Genomic DNA, 21,989 nt, shown 5'->3' with positions numbered 1-21,989 from the left:
AACCAAATACAGGAATTTTCAATCTTGGTATCTCCAAAACCAAAAATCTTTATCAGCTTACTTAAGAACACAACAGGCAAAATGTTCCTAGCTTGCACAGACAAGCCCATATACCAAATACAATCGCTTGTATCTCTCTATACCTCCTTTATTCTTATTCTTGCATCAGCTGAGTTGAACATACGTTCATGACAGTGCTCTCTGGAATACCACCCTCCACATTTTTACAACCCCAGTAAAAAAGTCTACCAGGTAACTTGATAAACTGGTTTTAGCTGCATCAGCTTTTGATAGCCTGATACAAAATACAGTTGTAACAGCTGATATAAATAACAGTTCTATAAAGATTATACAGAAACAGTTGAAGCTATTTGAAATTCAATTCCAGATTTCACTGTTTTTATTACACAAAACCTCAATTTCTAAGGAAAAAAAAGTCAACAAAGACTAAAAATGTTACACAGCAGTTTCTGCCCTTACCTAAATACTTGCCAATTTGTGATCTGCATATGCATATTTCCCTAATTTAGTTTTTAAAAGTTTATGAAACAATTCAATGAAGAATCCATCTTAAAAGTTGGCCAGGTAATTTACACATGCAGAATTGACAGAAACTGGAAGAAGATAGGAATCTATCTGTAGAACATACTGCAAAGAGAATAAAGAGAGCTTCAGCATGTACACAGCTGAATGAAAAGGTTTGGATCCTTGTGATGCCTATGTGAATCATGAGTATATTTGTATCTGTTGGGAGCAAGATGTTGCAAAGCCAGCAAGCTATGCAGGCCTTTGAGTAAGAGCTGAGGAAATACAGCTTAGGAAGCACTTAAGTTATGCCTAGGGAGTCCAGAGAGGCCTACAAATTTCTCCCAGTGCACCCAACCTGTATAGCGGTTAGCATACAGTATGCTAACACAAGCTGATTTTCAAAGTCACTGATTTTGTACCTCTGAAAGGTCAACAAACTCATTCTATTTTGAATTTTCGTGTCAAATAATTCATGGATTATTTAATATAGAACTGAGCATAAAGTGGGACTAGAAATTAATTTAGATGATCAGAGAATTTAGTTTTGAACACAAACATGCTGTTTTGACAAAACATGCATTACATAAAGCTCCACATACAGTAAACAGCAGTTTATCATCACTTTTCTTACCCTGGCTTCTAAAGTCACTTTAGAGACCAGAACTTTGTATCTTGACAAGGATTACATAAAAATCCTACCACTTTGTTGACAGCCTCCATATCACAAAGGTTTTCCACTAAAATGCGACATGCTTCTTCTTTACCCCAGTGAGCAGCAGCATGAAGTGGTGTCCAGCCATCATAATCTTTAATATTTACATCGTAGCGAGCCTGTATTAAAAGCCTAAAGAAATTAGAAGAATTAGATATTGACACTGCTCACAGAGATCAACGAACTGTCATAAAAGCAAAAAGTTATTCTATAATAACATCCTTCTCCTTTTTATCATACATATTTTAGTTGGGCTATTGACAACTGACTAATTTTATTTCCTTACAGAAGCATTTCTCTTTTCATTGTTCAGTAGGTATATGCATTTTTAAGGAAAATTCAAGAAAAGTAGCCTTTTCCATTTTCCTCTTTATTCACTTCCTCTTCATTTGAAGTCCACAGTTAGCTATTTTTCTCCATGTGCAGTAATAGGGAGAACCCCTATTAAGGAAAGGAAAGCTGTAAAATGTCAAAAATTGTTGGATACAATGTTCTTACACAGTAAATTATTAAAACCTCCTCCTGTTCTAGAATCAGTTGCTTGAAACTTGCACCTCCTCCTGTCAGTAAGGTGTGATGTTGTAACAACCTAGCGGTCATGTGCTTCAATTGCTCTCTGAGAGGGAGCAGAGCTCCTCAGTTAGAGAATCTGCTTTTCAGCCTGCATTTGGCACACTTAAATTCACCATGGTTGAAATGTGAGTGTCCAAGTGACAACGGACACATACCCTGACAGTTCTGTGTAAAGGGCTATCACCTCTCTGAAACACTGTCCGTAATTATAAAAAAATCCCGTAACTGTGAAGCACTCTTCTCAAAAATTTCTCTCCATTTCTCAAGAGCCAACATACTTATAGTAATATCTTCCAGTGAGTCAACTTTCACACATACTCAGCTGCAAAGTCTTGCATCCTACACAGAGCACACGTTTTTGATAATGTGAACCCATCAAGAAAATTGCCTGCACATGTATTTTTCACCTCCTAGCAAAAGTACATGGACTGCACTACAAAGACAGCTAAAAAAAATCCCTTATAGACACAAGCTATTCTAAATCAAAAATCATTATTTTCCAGCAGAATAATTTCTTTTCATCCTGTGGAAGCATCAGGGTTTTTGAAGCAGATTTCCCATTCAGTAAATTGTATGTAACAGTTATAATGGTTAAAAAAGCACTGTCATTCAACTTCTGTGCTGACAAAACATTATAAGGTTCTGCAGACCTTAAAGGTGGTAATACACAGTCAAGGTGTGTGCTCATTTTCATTCATGTTACAATACCTATCTGTTCCTAGGACTGCTAAAGCAGTCAAATACATTTACAATCACAGTAAAGCAATGTATTATTAAGTATGTTTTATTTCAATAAAAGCAGAACTTTGATGAAAACCCAATTAAACCTCTGCTGCAATATAGCCTTGTATTGTATTAATGAAGAGGTACCTATGAATTATGGGGACTCCAAAAGCCTGAAACTTTTCAGGAAAGATTTCAAGTGTTATGACTCAAATAACAGTATCAAAAAGCCCCAAAATTAAATTCTCTGTTCTTTAGGTGTAAAAACCTTTAGTCTGGATTACAAACTGCTTTATGTATGCAAATAAATAAGGTGTTTTGAAAGCATGCATCGATCGGAACCCTAACCGTCATTATGAAAAGGTATTAAGCTTGTTTACACGGTTGGCTTTAGAAACTGGGCAATTTTTTGGTCAGCTTTCTTCTTTCAAATAAGTATTCAGGCTGAATATGTACACTGTGCTTATATTTTGAATTATTTGAGGTAGAAAGCTAACAGTAACATGATTTGATTTATGAGTGCTTGAAAACATAAAACCAAGCTTTGAGGAAAAGACAGTTCTAGAGGTTGCTATTTTCCAGCAACTACTAAAAGTCAGAGGTGTTCAACTGTATCAATTCCAAGCAGCATTACATCAACAAGACAATCAAATTTGAAAAATTCCCATTTAAACCATACTTACTTTAAGACTTCTGTATAGCCCTTCGCAGCAGCTACATGAAGTGCTGTACCACCAGATTTTGCATGCCTGACATCACTTATATGGCCGCTGTTGAGCCACTGCCTTGCATCTCGTAGCATTACTCGTTCTTCTTCTTTTCGAGCTGCCTCTATATCAACCCCTAATTCAGATAGAGGGGGAAAAGAGAAGACACAAAATATTTTACTTCCAATACTTTAATTCAATTATGAAACAAATCTTGTACCATCTTTATGTGATGCAACAACAGCTGAACAATACGAATAATGTTCACAATCAGATATTAGTATCTTTTGAAGATGAATTCCAAGAGGCTATGAAACATCTGTTACTGCATGCATAATAGAGTTTTTCCCAAAAGAGAAGGGGAGAATGGGGAGGGGGGAAGGAGAAGAAAGCTAGCAGAACCGGCTCTTCAGTTTTAAGAATTTCTACCATCACAGTAACAATCAGTACAGTGACCAATTAAAAAAGGAGAAAAAATATATTTTAACCTTCTAAGCACCAAAATACAAGTCTAGTTTGATGTGTCTGTGGAAGGTAGAAAACAGCTACAGTTTTTTATATGGGAAGAGGAACAGCCTATATTCTCATCAGTGATGATAAGAAAGATGGAGCTATATTTTTGGTAATTTCTACAGAATGTCTTGTTTGTCTTCTATCACTGTGACACATAAACCTTGCACTCAAATAACCAAGCCTTTGGAAATCTCCCTTCGTACCTCGAGTAAAAAACCCAAACCACCAAAAACTTTTTATAGTAGGTCTCACAAAAAATTATCACACAGTGATGAAAAGGGAGGAATGCAATATAACATTTACAAGTATGCACATCAGGTTAAACAGACCAAACAAAACCCAGACCTTGAACAGGCAAAGCAAAGTCTGTATGTGCAAGCATGTTTTAATTACTAACACACAGACTGACCTAAACAACATAGCAGAGAGAGGTCTTGAAGAGAACTATGCATGAGCATTGCTCTACCTATGCTGCCTGAATGGTGACAATTCTGTGAGGAAAAGCAACTTAGGAATTGTGACCATCAAGAGCTCAAACTGTACCTGGCTTGACCTCTAACAAAATCAGTGCACCAACCTTCAGCAAAATTATTTTATGTCTATGATTTGTCTAATCTTAGACCCTCTTATGCAGAGACTTGGGAAAAATGTACTGTTCTTCTGTACTCTGAATTTTTAATTTCTCATGGAGCAAAGCATTAACTCGGATGTAATAAAAGCAAGTGATATCCAGAAACAGGTATTGATGGACTAGATAAAAACACAAACCTTGACAGTAGCCCTTATATAGCCTCTACAACAAAAGATTTTTAAAATACTTAAGAGAGAGACACTCCTTGACTCAGATATAATTGTACCTTCTTTCAGTATTCCCTGCTGAAGCTTCATCTGCCCCCAACCATTTTTCTCCAAAAAACTTCTATCACGTAACTCATAACTGCCCAACTAATCAAGTACAACAATCTACGGCAGACCACAAGCAAGACTATGCAAAGCTAGAACATCTATTTTCAAAACTATTCTACGTAATTATTTTGAATTAATTTTCAAAGTCTTTATAATGAACAGCAATTTCAGGTTCTAATGTCTTCAAACAGCTAATGGATGAAGTGGCCTTCATAAAAGAAATTATTAATATCATAAAATGAAAACATAGATAATATAGAGATGATAATATGTAGTGCAGTGCATCATTCTACTAAGTAAAATGTGGCAAAAGAGATTACAATAAACAGATTCATCAAGCTTTTATCAATCCACTGGCAACTCGAAAGCCAGAGCAATGAAGTGGCAAACTGAAAGTAATTACATTGCCACTGCTGAAATATACTTAAGGCAGCGGATAGCAGACTGATAATACATCTATTATGCTAGTATGAATTAGTATTTCACAGATGCTGTAATTCCCCAATTATAGGGCAAGGAAAACCTTGAAAATTACATGCCTGAACCAAAATTTCCTGAAATGCAGGAAGAAGGAATGTAATTATTATATGCTTTTGGAAACATAACATGTAATTTGTTAGGCTTGTGGTAGCATACAACAGTGCTATAACAGAGTTCACTTCTTGATTATTCTTCTTCCACCAGTTCATACCATAAAAGATATTCCCTATCTACAAATATGTAAAAAAAAAACCAAGCAACCCAAAACAAACAAACAAAAGCAAACAAAGCAAGACCAGTTGGAGAAACAATTCTGTTCTCTAAGTAAATCTGGTAAAACTTTATGCTAAGGACAGATGAAAAGATAAAACTTTACTATCATAAAATAACCGAGGCAGGTTATATTTTAAGCGTTCTAAACAGCTGACTGAGTTCCTAGACTCATCCACTTAAATGACTAAAGCAAGCATTTCAATCCTGGCAACTTAACAGAATTAAATTTCATCAGAAACTGATGAAAACCCATAATACAGAGGCAAGATGCAGGAAGATTCAAAAGACTGCTGAAGCACTAGGCAGAGAAAAAAGCCAAAAGCTACTCGTTTTGAAGGAAGCTGCGGTAAAAATTGGAGACATGGAAGTTTCTAAAATGGTCTCTCTCAAGACAAACCATGACTGAATAAGTTTTACATATCTAACAATCTTTATAACTCTAACAGATATGAAGAATAGAAACCATGAACTTTGAAACAATGTATCAATAATCACATATTCTCATTTCTCTGGGAGGCTCCTATATATGGATGTGTGAACTACTGCATGCTAACTTCCTTGGGCCTTCTGCATCTGCATTTCAGAATGACACAGCAGTGCAGATCAGCAGACCCTGGGAAAATAATTCTCTAGAGTACAGTCATTTACATGTCAGTGTTGCCTGCAAAACACCACCACGCAAATAGTTTATATATCATCTGCTAGTCGCATTTATGGCCATCCCTTTTTTGCAAGCCCAAGGTCTTACTGCTAATTGTTATCAAGAAGAAGTAACCTTCTCCACCTGAAGAATCCAATGTAAACTCCTCTATCAGTGTAAAACTTCTTGTGTATGGCTCAGGAAGCACTTCTGTATAAAGGAAAAACAAAGGAAAAACACTTCCCAAAGCCTGATCTTGAACTTCTAATGGTTAAAATCTAAGCATACTTTCCAGGTATGCCTGCAGAAGCAGAGAATTATGCCAAAATAGCAATGCTTTTGCAGGGAAAAAACTAATACTGAATACAGACTTCTATCAGTATCACAGTCGACTGCACTTCTGAAGCCCAAACGAGATGCAATGGCTGCAGAGGACTAATGGCTGCATCAATACATTATTTTTCAAGGCAGAAAATTTCTGATCATATTTCAACAGAAGAAAGTATGTGAATCTTGCCAATCTAAATAAAAAATCCAATGCTAATAACTGGCAGAAAAACGGGAATTAAACTGTGTGTCGCAGAAGAAAAGCTGCTCTCTGAGATAAGCTAAATACATTTCCCATTATTAACCACAGAAAACGGAATGTAAACAGCCTTTATTCTACCTTGTACGGTCCTTTCTCCTTGCTTTTGTTTTCCAGACTCTATTAAGGTATCAGGGAAAAAGCAAACGCTCGTCATACGTTTCCAACACTTTGTTCATACGGCCCATAGATGGCAACGCTCTGCCTCTCAGCTCTGCTCCAGCCGCAGTATTACTCGCTCACACCACCAGGACACTTAACCTCTCTGGCACTATAACAACTTCTTAATTCATTAATAATTTATGGCTAAATGCTTTCATTTTTTCGGATCAACAAGTGTTATTCAACAGTTCCAAACAGGTTTGGAAGCAGTTGTGCTGTTCGGTGAGCATTTAATGAAATTCAGCATAAATTCAAATGCTGAATCATTGTTTCAGGACTCTTCAGCCATATAAAGGCATGTTTTATAGATACTGCCTGGAAGATCAACCCACTTTTTACTTCATGTAGCGAACGTTTATATACAAATGTAATAGTTCACATTTTATCCACATAAACAAAGCTGAGTTAAGCAATACATCTGAGAAAGTCTTGCTACATTTACCTATAATTAAGAATGAGAAACGCTTGCTTCTCCTTCGAAAAGGAGAAGTGATCTCCCTGATAGTTACTGAATAGCTACCAGACTGTATCATGAACTCCTGATTCACCTCGTGTCACCTCTCCCCACTAACTCACCTCCTGAGAATGTTTCCTATAATTCAAAATAACTGCTTAAGCAGTTAAAAATAATTTTAAGAGGACATCTGATGATAAACAGCTAAAAATTTGCCTGAAACCATTACAGTTAACCCTACTCAAGACCTGAGGAGAGGCAACATTAAAAACTGGCCAGGGCTAGCTGGGACTAAAGCCCCATCTCTCTCAAGTCTCCTGATTTTCACCCGTGCAAATGAAAATTTTACACTACTGGCAAAAGACATCTTCCACAACTATGACATATTGAAACACTGCTGAGTAGAAACAAAAAAGATCATATTGAGAAACTCTAAATAAAAATATTTTCAACAAAGATAAAGAATTATGTGGATTGCGGTGGCATATATATACATGGGATTGGCACATGATAAAGATACCAGCCATACCGAGAAACAACAGAACCGGTCCTAAGAGAAGTTTTTTTGTTTAACACACAAAATAGTTAAAACACGTGGTATGCAAAGAGAAGAGCTGTTCAGCACTACTTTGGAATAATTTCCATAGAACACCTAGTTTTGCTATTTGTGAAGTGTTCATAACTGTGCCAAAATATCTTTATACCTTATGTGAGCATGAATGTAATTTACTAAGCTAGCTTTTAAGCTTAAAAAACATAATTAAGCCAATACCTGTCCTTTGAAGATCAGGGTAGAAAAATGCTTATCTTACTATTGGGAGTGCTATCACTTACAGGATACCTAGTCCATTAGTTCAAGATTACTGCACAGTCCATTTTTTAAACAGGGTCCTGCAACATGTTCAACATATTGGACATGTGGCCCACACAAGGACACATGAAAAGATGCCTTAACCACAGATCACAATTCAGAAGAGTTGCATATGAAGATCAGACTAACTGAAGAAAGACAGACATAGGATAATAAAACTATAAAAGCTCCCTCATGTCTAATATGGCTTACAACAGAACTTGTAAACCAAGAAGATTAATTTGGATCACTGACCCCCTCCTCTCTAGACAGGTCAGTTTTTGGAGTCTGAATGCTAAAATAGGATGAGCAAACACTGCAGAGCCTTCTTTTTATTCAGCCTGTAATGTCACACAGATCTGAACTGTACTGTATTATACAATTTACCTCTGTGAATTTCGTGTTTCCAGAGGCTCCCAGTTTTTGTCCTGTAGTAAGACATATACTTAAAATATAATTCAATACCTGTAAAACTTGGGCATAAATACAAACTCATGATCTGGAGAAGACTGAATAGCTGCACAACTGGAAGGCTCCATTTGAACTTTCCCTATAAAGATAGAAAGTCTGCAAAAGCAGCAAAAAGGCTGAGCTAACATAGTGATTCTCCTCAGATTTCTATCAAATGTCATCACTTAAACATATCTGGAATCACAATGAAATGGACTGATCTTTCCAGGCCATTTTTTTGCCACCCAATGACTCTGACTGCTGACACCAGTATATAGGAAGCCACATTCACAGCATTAACTAAGCAACACAAAAATTAAACTATAATGAATGCATGAATAAATACACATGACAAACTTGCAAAGCAAGCATATTACAGAAAATGTATGCTTAATTTTCACACTGCATCTTTTACCTATACAGAGTAAGATATTTTGGCACCCAGGTTTGTTTATTCAAAATCAATAGGCTGATATTCCACTACTGGCAACACTGAGACAAGGCTGATAATTCCACAGATCCCACAGTTAACCTGCATTATCAAAACTGCAGAATTGCTTTATTTCATATGACGACCAATGTTAAAGCTAGAGGGGTAATTACATTGAGCCACATGTACAGTCAAAGATGAAACTGTCAACAGGCATCAGTGTTAATTCCACATTAAGATAAACAATTAAATTCCAATCTTAGAGATATAACTTCTGTAGCTACAACATATACACAATTAGGCACTTTTCAAGTCACTGTAATGGCTAGATAACAATTCTGTATATAATATTAACTTTATATGCAAGTTAAGGATGCTATCAAAAGCACACGATTAAAACCTTACTGCTGAGACAACTGTCTCATGATTTACTAAGGTATACACTAAAGTTCACATCCACATTCACACCCTTTCTATACCATTCCCATCCATAGTCATTAAGTATTTCCTATGATTTCATCCCCTTAATTCTTACAACCTCAGACACAAATTCTGAAGGATGCTGTATGCCTTCTTCCCTGCTTCTGTGAAATTGAAACTACTAAGTAAGTGGTCTAACAGCAAAATGAACTAGGTAGAATACATACATATAAATATGTATGTGTGTGTGCAAATATATATATACATACGTATATAAAAATTAAATTATATACATATATATAACCATAGGCATTAGTGTCCTGTTAAGACCAGGAAGGCAGAAATGCTGTCAGGGATGTTCAGTGTGGTCACAGTCTGTAGGACAGCATCCAGTTCCTGTTCTGCACAGAGGGAGGTCAAACCACCCTGAAGCACAGCCCTAGCAAGTTTTTTCTCACCTGACATGATGCCTCGTTTAACCAATTGGGTTATCTGAGAAAATAATAATATATAAAATAATAATATAATCTGGTCATCTGAGAAAGACCAATTTTCTGGAAATCCTTTAGTTAGTCAGCAAGCCAACTGACAAAAAAATGTAAAAGAAGAATGCTTGGAAAACAGTTTTCCACAGCAAATGAAACACAGTATTTTAAAACAACCTGAATTACCCCTTTAGAAACTAACAGCTGCAGTGTGGCTATATCTACATTCTTCTCAGACTTGTAAAGACTGTACCACAGTTTATTGCAAGCTTTAAATATGAAATATGTAAACCACACTGAAATTTTCAGTGAATTGTAACATTTAGCTTAGGTCGCCAATGCTAACTTTACAAACGTGCTGTTCAAAACAAACTTGTAAAAGAATAAATATTAGTGTGCAATGCTGAATCTGCATTGTAAAAATGTACATAAAACACCCATATTAATTTTTTTTTTAAAGCATAACATATAAATAAGAGATTTTGAAAGGGTTCCTTTCCTAAATAATGTCAATTTTACGAAGAACTACTGCAGTCAATTATGACAGCACATCAGTAAAGTCAAACATTTCAAAAACAGCCTTCATGAATTTAAGCTGAGGCACATTCTAGAAACAACTCTCCAGCAAAGATTGACAGTAATGTTAGAAAATAGAGCAACAACTGTATTCTTTCCAAACTAATTAAAATAGACAAATGGTAGTACAGACAAAAAAACAGTCAGAGCTATCTAATCTGAAATTCTTTGGGTGTTAACTATAAGAACTGTTAATCAGAATTCCATTAACACTACCAAATAAGTGAATCAAAGCCTTTGTCAAATCTACAGTCTATTTCTTTATATCATTAGGTATCTCATATTTCCCTATCATGTCATCTGTTTTCTTTTTACCCTTTACTTTAGGTATTAAATGGGTTTACCATACAAATGAGATCAGGGCAAAGCCTGAAGCAATTATTAGTTTACTTTTAAATTGTGTAAATCTGTCTTAGAGATACAAATTCAATGCTACAAAAAGTAAGTTTTTCAAGTAGGAAGAAGCCTATTAAAAGGTAGGCAGGGGTCTAGAAGTAATGGAGATGCATTCCTCTAGCACTCCAACTGAAAAGGCTCCACGTCTTCCATCTGATTGTCACTTTCCTTCAATTTATAATGTAACTCCTACCACATCACCCCAGTTCTTATACTGGGAGTTTTTCAATGACATTGCATTTCTATTGGATTCAAGATGGTCAGTCAGCAACAACTGAATATTCTTTCCTCTGTGGAATGGAAAAAAACAGAAAGTTTCAAAGACTTTTCACTGGAAAACCCATGAAGACTGGAACATGGAAAACAGCAGTGCAAGGAGAGGAAAAAAAGCAGGCAAAAATGAATTAAAATGTTTTTCCAAAGCCCGGTTTCTCTTGTAAAGACATCTATGCCAGTGATAGCAATTTTATAGCAGCATAAATACAGGCACATAAATATAGGGTATTCATTTTCAACAATACTGCCAGAACTTGTTATCTATCCATCATCTGTACCATGAATGCTCACCTACATAGTGTTCTCAGAAGAGTACACAAAACCAGAAGGAACTTAAAAGATTCATGATACATTCTCAGGCCTAAAACAAATGCAATCTAAGAGTCCTTATCCCAGTGAGTAGCTTCAGACATTTGGTATTGTAGAAGGGCATTCAAAAGGTCAGACCTAGACACAATGGGTCATTTATGTGGTGCACTACAGTTGTTTACTCTTGTTTTAGTTATTATTAGGCTAGAATACCTACAAAATGGGTTGAGCACTGTACCGTGTATTGAAAATTCTCTTTAGAAAACAGAGTCACTTGAAATTTTTTAATTTAGCATTAAGTTTTCAAAAATATATTTAGTGTTGAATACACAAAACTATCTTTTCATATTCCAAATTACCTTGTCTATTTACTTCATTCTGAAGCAGCTCTTCCATTGCCTCTTCTTCAGCAATATCTAATGGAGTGTCTCCTTCACTATTTACAGCTCCTACATGTGCTCCTTGACTAATTAAATACCTGCCAATAGAAAAAAGAAAAACAAACTGTAAGCAATATAGTAAAGCTGATGCAAAAAAAAAAACACAACCAAAACCAAAACAAAACAGCAGCCATGGGTATGGGTATATACACACATACATACCATTAATATAAACAACTATATTAGGTATACATAAAAACCATCATGACTGCCTGAATATCTGTATGTCTTTTCATCATAATTCCCATTAAAACAAAGAGCTCCCTGTTTGCTCTTCAGTTTGCCACAAAGACTCCTGACATATTTAAATAAATATTTGCAAGAACTGAAAGAAGAAAATGGTTAGATGAAGAACAAAAGCAACCACAAGGTGAACATGGTTTGAATCACCCACTTCCATAAGCTCCTCCTATTAAACCACTCTTCCTAGAAATTCCAAATTCAGTGGCATATTATGCTTCTATACTTTGCCAGAATGATGACACTTGGTCTCTGGGCAGCTTCATAAAGGTTTTTCCAACCTACTTGATTCTATGACTCTGTGAAAACCAGAATGTCCCCTGCTCCTAAGTGTTCATAAGGTCAGCTTTTGGTGGGGAAGAGAAGTGAGAGGGAGCAAGGAAGCAGTATTTCACACTATTCCTACCCTTTGAGTGTTTTCTTACTTAAAGTGCTACTGTCTCGGGAGTCAACAATCCAGACACAGTGGAAATTATTTCTGAATTTCCAAATAAGTTAAATAGATTAATGCCAACAGTAAGTCCACAAAAGGATTAAGTTATTTCATTGCATTAAACCATAAGCCTATGAAGTTACTGAGAACCTACACTTAATACATAATCTGTTTCCAAGTAGACAATGAAGAACAATTAAAACACTAATACGGATCAGCCTTGCACCTTCTGACCGTAACATTTCACTTCCCTAACAAATGTAACAGTTTGATCCACAACAGAACTCAACACAAGCAAAAAAATTGCAAACATACCTCCTGTCATACAGACCGTAATTCACACTTTCCATGTATTTGAGGAAAAAATATCAGGAAATACTTAGACCAGAAGAACAAGCTACCCTTTTGGTAACAAGTGTATGAAAAAGTGCTTTCTTAAAGCTACTATTTCAGAATGCCAAATTATTCAGAAGCCAATCACAGCATTAATCCAATACTAATACAAATGTTTTAAAGTATTTCTGCTTAGCCACTGCCAATTAACAACGGATTCCAGATCTAGGATCGTGTGTTCTTAAACTTTACTCAATAACTCAGCATGAAGTACTATTTTTTAATGTATGACGTAAATAGCACTTGTCATTAAACCTCTGTAATTACGTCAAGAAGAGGTAATAACTAACAGATCACAAAATGGAAATTAATTCCCAGAAGTGTAACTGTATCTCCTGGGATATGCATCATCAGCTACCACTGCTAACTTTGATGCCGGTATGCAGGTCTGGTTTTATACTGTCCCTCTTAACAGTGCTGCTGTGACTCTTATCCCTCTTCAATTTAAAGATTTAACTTCTGCGGGAATGAAAATTAATACAAAATAACAGCATTTCTCAACAATACTGGGTGAACTGTTTTAATGGTGACACAGCCTTCCAGGTCACAGATCAGATAATTGCTATGTAGGGTGTCTGCTAAGCAGGCAAAAAGAGCTGTGAGGAAACCAACTTACAAAGTCAAAACGTTGATTCAAAACCAAAGTGAATCATGGACAAAAATACCTTTATAACAAAGAAACCCCAAGTAACCATTTGTGTCCTTTCAACCTATTTTTTCTAATAAAGACACAAAAAAGGTGATGTTTAAAGACTGATTTTTACGCGTTCACACATAATACCTATAGGGAAAAATTAAGCTACTTCTGTAAGAAAAATACATCTCTCATTGAAGTAGTTGTATTTGGTCAACTGGGCCAATAACTTACAGACATTATAAAAGGAGCAACACATAAAAAAGGCTACAGAAGCATTTCAGAAAGTTATTATTTAGATATATGAACAAGTTCATGATCAAATGATTCTTTAAAGTAGACTCCAAAAATGAAGCTGCTCACAGACCAAAATCAGTTCAGCAGAGCTAGGGGGATTAGTATGGTTGGAACAGTAGAGCTATTAAAGTTTCCCTTTGCATGTGCTTACAGAACTTTGGTTTTCCTGTGTCAACAGAACCATGACCTTTGATGCCACATCCAGAAAAAGGTGCTTTTTGCAAACTTGGATGCAACTGAAAAGCAAAAACACTCTGCTTAAATTTTTGTCTTTTTTAATTCCCTTGTGGCAAATAGCCAGGTTCGACAGACAGCAACAGAAGAATAATTCAGACAATATGGAAATAATTTATATAATATTCTGGTAGGTGCTCACTCAAAATGTAAATAAATGAGAAAGAAACTTGATCAATGGTAGCTTGATCCATACCATGCTTGGTTCTGGAGTTATAGCTTTCAATTGTTGATACTAAAGCTAAAGGTACCCTTTAGACACTCTTGTGGCCTAAGTATGCAGAATTGCAAGTATCCCAGGAATACTAAGACAGACAAGAGGAGGAAAATGAAATTAAACTGTTTCTAATGCTTCTGCCCTGATGTTTCCATGACAAGCATTACGCAGTCTGGGTAAGACTGGAAGAACAAGTTTGCTTTGTGATACTGTTGGTTTATGAAGCCAAAATATTTCTAATTGAATTTGTCTTTTAAGAATCACTGTTGTCTATTCCTCCACAGCTATTACAGACTGAAGTTAACAACCTTGACAAAAAAATGGCACATTTATTTTCTAGAACCATTACAAAACCCAGATTTTTCCTCATCATTTTGTGAAAAATACATTTCAATACCTTTCATAAGGGGCTGGAACTTCAGTATCTCTGCAACAATAAGTAATACTAAATATCTGAGATTACTGTACAAAAGCCAAACAGCTGACATCAAAACCAAGCTCAAGAACTGGAACTTAAAAATTTGAACTAGCAACTTTGGCCTACACTCTGAATTAAAAAAAATCCTCAAAACAAAAAAACCCTTAGAGCTGAGGTTTTGTGTGTGTGTAAGTCTATTAATAAAGTGCATACAGAGACAGGAAGTAAGCAGAAAAGATACCTCTCTCTGAAGTTATATGCAACTTTTAATCTTATTTGTGAATTTAGAACCTAAGAAGCTGTCAGACACTCAAACTTCGGTTTTAACAAAGCCTGTCTGCTGCAGAGAACAAGATCTGCTGCAGATAACATTTTAATATTAGTTTATCTCAGCAACAGAAAGAGGGGCGTATGTTTACCTTCGAACCTTGCCCCAGTTCCCAATATCTGGAAACAAGTTTGCAAAGTCATTAGGGATATAATTAACTCTAAGTACTCGCTGAACCTGAAGGTCACCTGAACAGTGACAAGCACAAGGCAGGGCAGAGAAGTGGCTGCTGAATTGATTCAGTTCATTAAAGATTGAGTGCTGAGCTCACTGAAGACCCACTAATGAAAACGAGGTCCTTTCAGATGAGTCGGAAGACTGGTCAGCAGTCTCTAACTCCTAAAATCTGGACAGGGCTCCTCCTAAAAAAATCTCCTGCTTAATAAAGGTTTAATGTGTTGTATATACATTTAAAATAAACATGTTCAGTGGGGCCTTCCAGGGAAACATGGCTTAATTGCTCGTGGGGGCACCAACCAGCAGCACAACTGGTCTCCCAGCAGTTTTAAACTAATTGGCAATTTCAGCTAAACCCAGCTGCTTTTCTTCTTTGAATCCATACATAGTGGAGTGCAAGTTAATTCCATGAGCGTTTTAACTGAACAATAAGAGGGAGCCAAAGACAGAAGAAGTGTCACTGTGTTCTTGCAGCTATGCAAGCTGTCATGTGAAGAAACAAATAATGAAAAAAAATGTGCCCCACAGGATACAAAACCAAACTAAAACCGCACACATCTTTGGAATATGCATTTTAATGGCCTTCTTCTGCAACGCCTTTCAGAATTATTTCACTGATTTGTTTAAAATATAAAGTATCAATGCACTTTTTACTACATCTTTGTAAATAATTCAAATTACTAATCCAAGGACATCCATGAGAAATCAGCTGAACAATTAGACCTTCAAGAGACATTTAGCAAATAAAAACGATAAAATTTTAACATTGCAGGATCTGATCTTATTTTTTTTGAAGCTGAAGGACACTAGAAGTCTCTCCTTTCCAGACCTATTGTTTTGGGAGTCTGGGAATATTTCTTTAAATATTTTCTCACTGCAGAAGAGTTTCACTTCAAATTTAAACTCCTAATGCTGCTGTTACTAACTCAGAGAGAAGCAGTAATGCTACCTCAAGCTCCCTAAAGCTCCCCAGTCCTTCTCAAAAGTGGCTTTGGTTTTGGTTTGCTTTCTTTTCTAATTTGCAGCACAAGTAACACTGCAGGCCAGACAAGCAGAGGTATACTTACCTGCATATACAACATATCAAGAGATAACAGCTTATATGTCATTCTTGAATTTTTTAGATGCACTTTCCAAAATAAAGGCCTAGAGGTTCTCCCCCCCTCCCTTTTTAAAAAAAAAATCTTAAATACTGCAAACCTGAAGCAAATACAATAGCATTAGAATAACATTGTGCTAAATTCTGTTGTGGTGCATAGTACACATATGCGTACTATGGATGGTGTTAAAATGTGCAACGCGGAGCAGGTGCCAGGCAGGTCTTGCAAGGCACGGCAGAGCCCTGCCTGCCTGGGCAAGGGGCACCCTGCTCTGCACAACTAGGCATCTCCTCACCCTCTTTACTGACAACCTAGCCTACAATGAATCTAATTACTTGAAAAACAATTACGTCAATATCACAGAATGGTTAGAGTTGGAAGGGACCTTAAAGCTCATCTGGTTTCAACCCATGGGCTTGGTCACCTTCCACTAGAGCAGGCTGCACCAAGCCCCGTCCAACCTGGCCTTAAACACTTCCACAGATGGGGCAGCCATAGCTTCTCTGGGCAACCTATGCCAGTGCCTCACCACACTCACAGTAAAGAACTTCTTCCTAATGTCTAATCTAAATCTATCCACTTTCAGCTTAAAGCCATTCTCCTTTGTCCTTGTAAAAAGTCCCTCTCCAGGGGACACCCTCTCTTGTAGGTCCCCTTTAGGTACTGGAAGCTGCTCTAAGGTCTCCCTGGAGCCTTCTCCAGGCTGAACAACCCCAACTATCTCAGCCTTACTCAGACGCTCAGTTAAAATGTCTTACTCAGGCACTCTGCAAAATGCCATCCCACGCTGTCAGTTGCTGCTGTGCCTCAAACTTCTGCCTCTAAACATTTAGAACTAATTAGAAACTGACATGAGAAGGCAGGCTTCTGTGATGACATTTAAATTAAAATCAAATAATGATAAAACTTGAGCATGTTTAAGGTTGTGTTTCTTCACAAATTCCAGATTTCCACTCACATCTTTCTCTCTTAGGAAAAAAGCCCCATGCTGCAGCACTTTCTACAGAGAAATGCTTCCCCTATGAGCAGTATCATCAGCCAGCAGCTACACAAACAAGACCACTTAGGATTATTCAGCAAAGCCAGATTTTTTTTTCCTCCTGAAATATGAGTGATGATTTTAAGACAGCTGATATCAACAAGAGATCTGAGGTGAGTGTATGTTTCCTCTTGCAGAACACAAGAGCTGACAATTTCAGATAACTAGAGATGCTTAAAAAAAATGAATAATAATAAAAACAGCTGAGAAACAAATGGTCAAATAATTTTAAGCAAATGAGAAGGGACATCTCTTCAATTTTCATCAGTCTAATCCAGATCTCAGTATACATGTTTTTTTCTAAATTACAGACCAATCTGAAAAGACTGTATCTTTCACTATGCAAGAGCTCCTCCAGGTAGCAGCAAATCCAGTTTCTGACTCTCCCTGGGGAAGCCGTTATGAAAGACATCTTTGGACAGACACGCATCTTTGCCTCAAAACCGTCTAATGCTCCCAAAGCTATCCAAGTAGTATGCTACAGAGATGAGGAAAAAAAATACAATCCCCCTGTGCAAACAGCACTATCAGTGCTAAATACTGTACCTATATGAAAAACGTATTCATGAAGCCAAGACTCCACAACATACCAACACAGCACTGAGCTCCGCACACAGCTCTGCCCCTATCCTCCACTGCAACTTGCACACCCAAGGAAGCACACATCTGTTTTCCTTCTTGGCATGCAGGAGCATAGAAGAAAACAGGGTAGATAACTGCATCTGGTTAGTTTTATTCTTCCTGTGTTCTAAGAAACCTCTGAAAAAAGCCAGCAATAAACTCTAGAAATATTTGTAAGTAGGCAGCCACCTAAACATTAACAGTACAAAGAGCAGAAAAAAATCCTACTTGCAGCACATGAAAAGCAATTAAGCCTTCATATTTTACCATACCTATATAGAGGAAAGACACACGAGAGACGGCAGAGCAACGTTTAGGTGAAAGTAAACAGGGAGTGAGAAAAGTACCAAACATGAAGAAAGCTATATAGGGAAACATATTACAACCTATTGACAAAAAAGTAAAAACCTTGAAGCCTGGCAATGCCAGGATGAACACAAGACAAAAACTTCAGCTGGATAGAAAACTAAACAAGAAGTGTTTCAAAAGTGTGTATCAAACAGTAATTTCACTATGGACCTTGGTGAACATGTGTTTCTGTCCTTTACTTTGAAATCTGCACCTGACAGCACAAAAATGAAGTCTCAGTTGAGAAAACATTGTGTTGAAGCTACAGAGGAAAGAGTGCATGCAGTACATGCAGTAATTAGCTCACCACACTCTGCTCAGGATGCTTCCCAACAGCAAGTCACCAAGCATTAGTGGCAATTTGCAGAACTGTCATTAAGGTGAATACTTGTGATTTGGTTACACTGGTTGAAAAGGAGAGTTAACAACAACATGGAGGCAAAAAAGAGGAGGAATAAGGAAAACCATGCTGCTGCCCAGTATCCTCAGCCAATTCCTCACCACCAAGAGGTGATCACACCCCTAGCTCACCATCCCTCATGCCTTGTGCCAAGAGCAGCATTGCTACATTTGGCTAGAGTAGCACCACAAATTCTGATATTTAACTGTTGTTCTCCCTTTCAGAGGAAGTTCCAAGTATGGGCCTAACTTAACAAGCTTATTTTTCTCCAACAGCCATGCATTGGCATTTATATCAGAAGAATTAAAACCAAGATCAATTATTTTACTGTGCTTAAACAGATATTAGCACAGATATAATCACTGCATCACAGAACTTAAGTAATTATGTAATATATAGTGACTAAATTCACCTGTAATCAAGAGGTTTCAAATATTTCATTTTTTAAATACTTTTTTCATGTCATACCTGCTATTTATAAAAATAAAAACCCCTACATTTTTGTTTTAGTATCTGAATTGTATCCAAATAACTCACTCTCATCAATGTACAGCAGCCTTCTGTCTCTAGAGACGCCACACTGTATTTACGGATTTCAGAAGAATTCAAGCAGCTTTTATCCTGCCTCAGTCAGGGATAAAGTTAGAAAAATATACACAGATAAGGATCATTTGCACTGAAATGACGTGATTTAGAATATCCAACAAAAACCACAGCTGTATGAAAGGATAAGTAGGCCGTAAGTTGCTCTAGTGTCATTGGAAAGTCTGCTGTACATGGCAGATCAGGTTCAAACTCACAATAGGGAAAAATGCTCAAGTAAAAGCTGAAACAAATAAAAACTGAGATGCACAGAAGTGACAACCTACACCACACCCATGTTTTCTCCTAGAAAACAATACTCAAAACCAACTTTACTCTGAACTGCATTATTTTTTTATCAGGTAACTGAATAAATACTATAATCGATATTTACAACACTATTCCATAGATTTAACATCTGGGAAAAATATCACTGCATCTCTAAAACAGCAATTTGGAATGAGTTGATGAGGCCCTCACAAGTGACAGTCTGCCATACTTACTAAGCACTTGCCTAATTCAAAACCTGACTGCTCGTGTATCTAGAGCTGCTCTCCCATGTTCCAGTCATACCTAGAAAACACTGGTGGCAATGGGCAGGTACAAGCCACCATTCAGGGAGGACTTGACGTGTTATGTTCCTCAGAAGTTACCCGAGATCCCAGGCTTCCATATGAATCACCAATTCATATGTACAATTCAACTTCAGAATTCAGACATAAGATACCTACTTTAAAGTTCTCAGAATAGAATAAAATCAATGCTCTGTGAAGTAAAATCTTTCCTATGCACTTCACTTCTCAAAGCAGGATAGTTCTTTTAGGCATGAGCTGCACTATCAAGTTCTTTTTCAGCCAAAAATTAGGGTGCTCTGAGCTTTACATTAGGCATCAGTCCCTTGACTTTTCATCAGATTCAATGCTAAAGCATATTAGAAGACAAAAAGATAATTCCCACTAAATCATATGTCACCTAAGAAGGTATTTCTGAACTTAAAGTTCTAGTAGATTTAAATTTAGAAGAGAAATGCAATATACTTACTAACAGATACTTAGGGTCACAGTGGAGATGAACACAGTAATCCAGTCTGAAGAAGGCATCTACAGAGCACACACTGTCTTTGTGCATCACAGAGTGACCAACTCTCCTAGACTCCTTCAATTGAACAAATAGGTATCAAATAAATTAGATCCTCTAATTTCCTCTAACCCATCAACCATATCTTACTATATATTTCTGCCAGCTGTTTTTTTATCTAAACATCAGATCACAGCTACATAGTAAAAAAGATTAAACTCGACCACATAATGACATGATTTTAAGAAGGGAATTTCTCTATCAACCTAAACAACTTCATCGATGTTTAATTATTCTTAGGAACTACATACATGCAGCAAAAACATATTGAAGACTGTACACTGCCATGGTGCATCTTCAGAAAAGAAAACGCCAACTGATGCTAGCTCACTGATCTCCAAGTTTCTCCATTATTTTCCCTAATGGACTTTAGGTTTATCCTTGCAGATATCTATACAAGGTTGGAGGAGGAGGAACTTTTATGATGCTGATAAAGAATGAGCATCACACTTTGACTGGGGGGGCAGGGGGATGGGACACAACTACCATACTAGCATATTTTCTCTCTAATTTTTTTTTTTCCCAATCTGCTCTTCCAGAAAGAAACCCGGCAGAGAGTACAAATGAATTAACTGAAACAATCTTCCAAAGCCTGCAGTGACCTTTTCACAGGCCTCAAAACAAACACTGCATCTCTACCAGTGTCAACTTGTAAGAAGTCAGTTATTCTTCTAGAAGAGCTGTTCTTCAGCTGGGAATAAATCTTCCCCTGCTTATATTTTGTCCTCTGGCTTGTTTTATAACATACTCTTCTGAACTCCTCTTCCCATTTTCTGAGTGGACTGTATCAAATTTCATCTTTGGACCTTTTTCCTTTTAATTCTACCTTTCCAGTTAACATTGCCTTGTGTCATTTAAAGTAACATCTCAAATCCTGACAAAAACATTCATTTGCCTTGTACGATCTCTATCAGACCAAACCCCTTACCGGTCTGCATAATCTGTATGTGGTTTACATCAGACCACCAACTTCACCATGCCATTCACAAATCAGAACTTCTGATTATCATCCGAAGTTCCACTTCTGAAGGTATCACTAATAACATCGCTTCATACTCAGTCAGTTAAAACCGTAAGTGGGAACAAAGCTAAGAGACAGGAGCCATCCCTGACATTTTTATCAGTCTGCTTTGCCTAAAAAATGTCTTGTTCTTCTAGGATTATAATGGGTTATGGCAAAAGAGCTTAAATTAAAAGCACTTCAGTAAGTAATAGCTCCAGACAATCAAGTCATTAAAACTTAAGAGAAGAAAGGATTAGAAGCAACTGCTTTGAAACATATTCTGTGGTAGCACCATCCCTGGATATTGTGGAAGAACATTCACCAGTGCCAGCTGGTTCAGGCTCATGAGTTGGGAGATGAAGGAGACGACTCTACCTCAGCACAGGCAGCTTTCCACAGACAGGCTTCTGATCAGAGGTAGGAACTGTATCTGAAAAGCAGCCCAGACTTCTTTTTTATACCTGCATACCTATGCCAACTGCTGCTGGCAAGGCAGACC

The 21,989-nt window shown here is 37.0% G+C and overlaps 1 protein-coding gene across 5 annotated transcripts in view; it reads right to left on the bottom strand.

Annotated features, from left to right (window-relative positions):
- Positions 1-21,989, bottom strand: part of PPP1R12A (protein phosphatase 1 regulatory subunit 12A) — a 117,457-nt gene that overhangs the window by 42,560 nt on the left and 52,908 nt on the right. For all 5 annotated transcript variants that reach the window (XM_057429494.1, XM_057429495.1, XM_057429491.1 and 2 more), the window contains 3 exons: positions 11,809-11,927; positions 3,220-3,379; positions 1,228-1,372 (listed from right to left, as the gene is read on the bottom strand). In XM_057429494.1, the coding sequence (XP_057285477.1) occupies positions 1,228-1,372; positions 3,220-3,379; positions 11,809-11,927 (424 nt within the window). The remainder of the gene's footprint in view (positions 1-1,227; positions 1,373-3,219; positions 3,380-11,808; positions 11,928-21,989) is intronic.

This window comes from Pezoporus wallicus, unplaced genomic scaffold, assembly GCF_028554395.1.
Source record: "Pezoporus wallicus isolate ANWC-B61680 ecotype Strahan unplaced genomic scaffold, APGP_CSIRO_Pwel_v1 contig_5069, whole genome shotgun sequence".
NCBI classification, from domain to species: Eukaryota; Metazoa; Chordata; class Aves; order Psittaciformes; family Psittacidae; genus Pezoporus; species Pezoporus wallicus.
The sequence above is the reverse complement of the archived record's forward strand: the minus strand, read 5'-3'. Positions and strand labels throughout refer to the sequence as shown.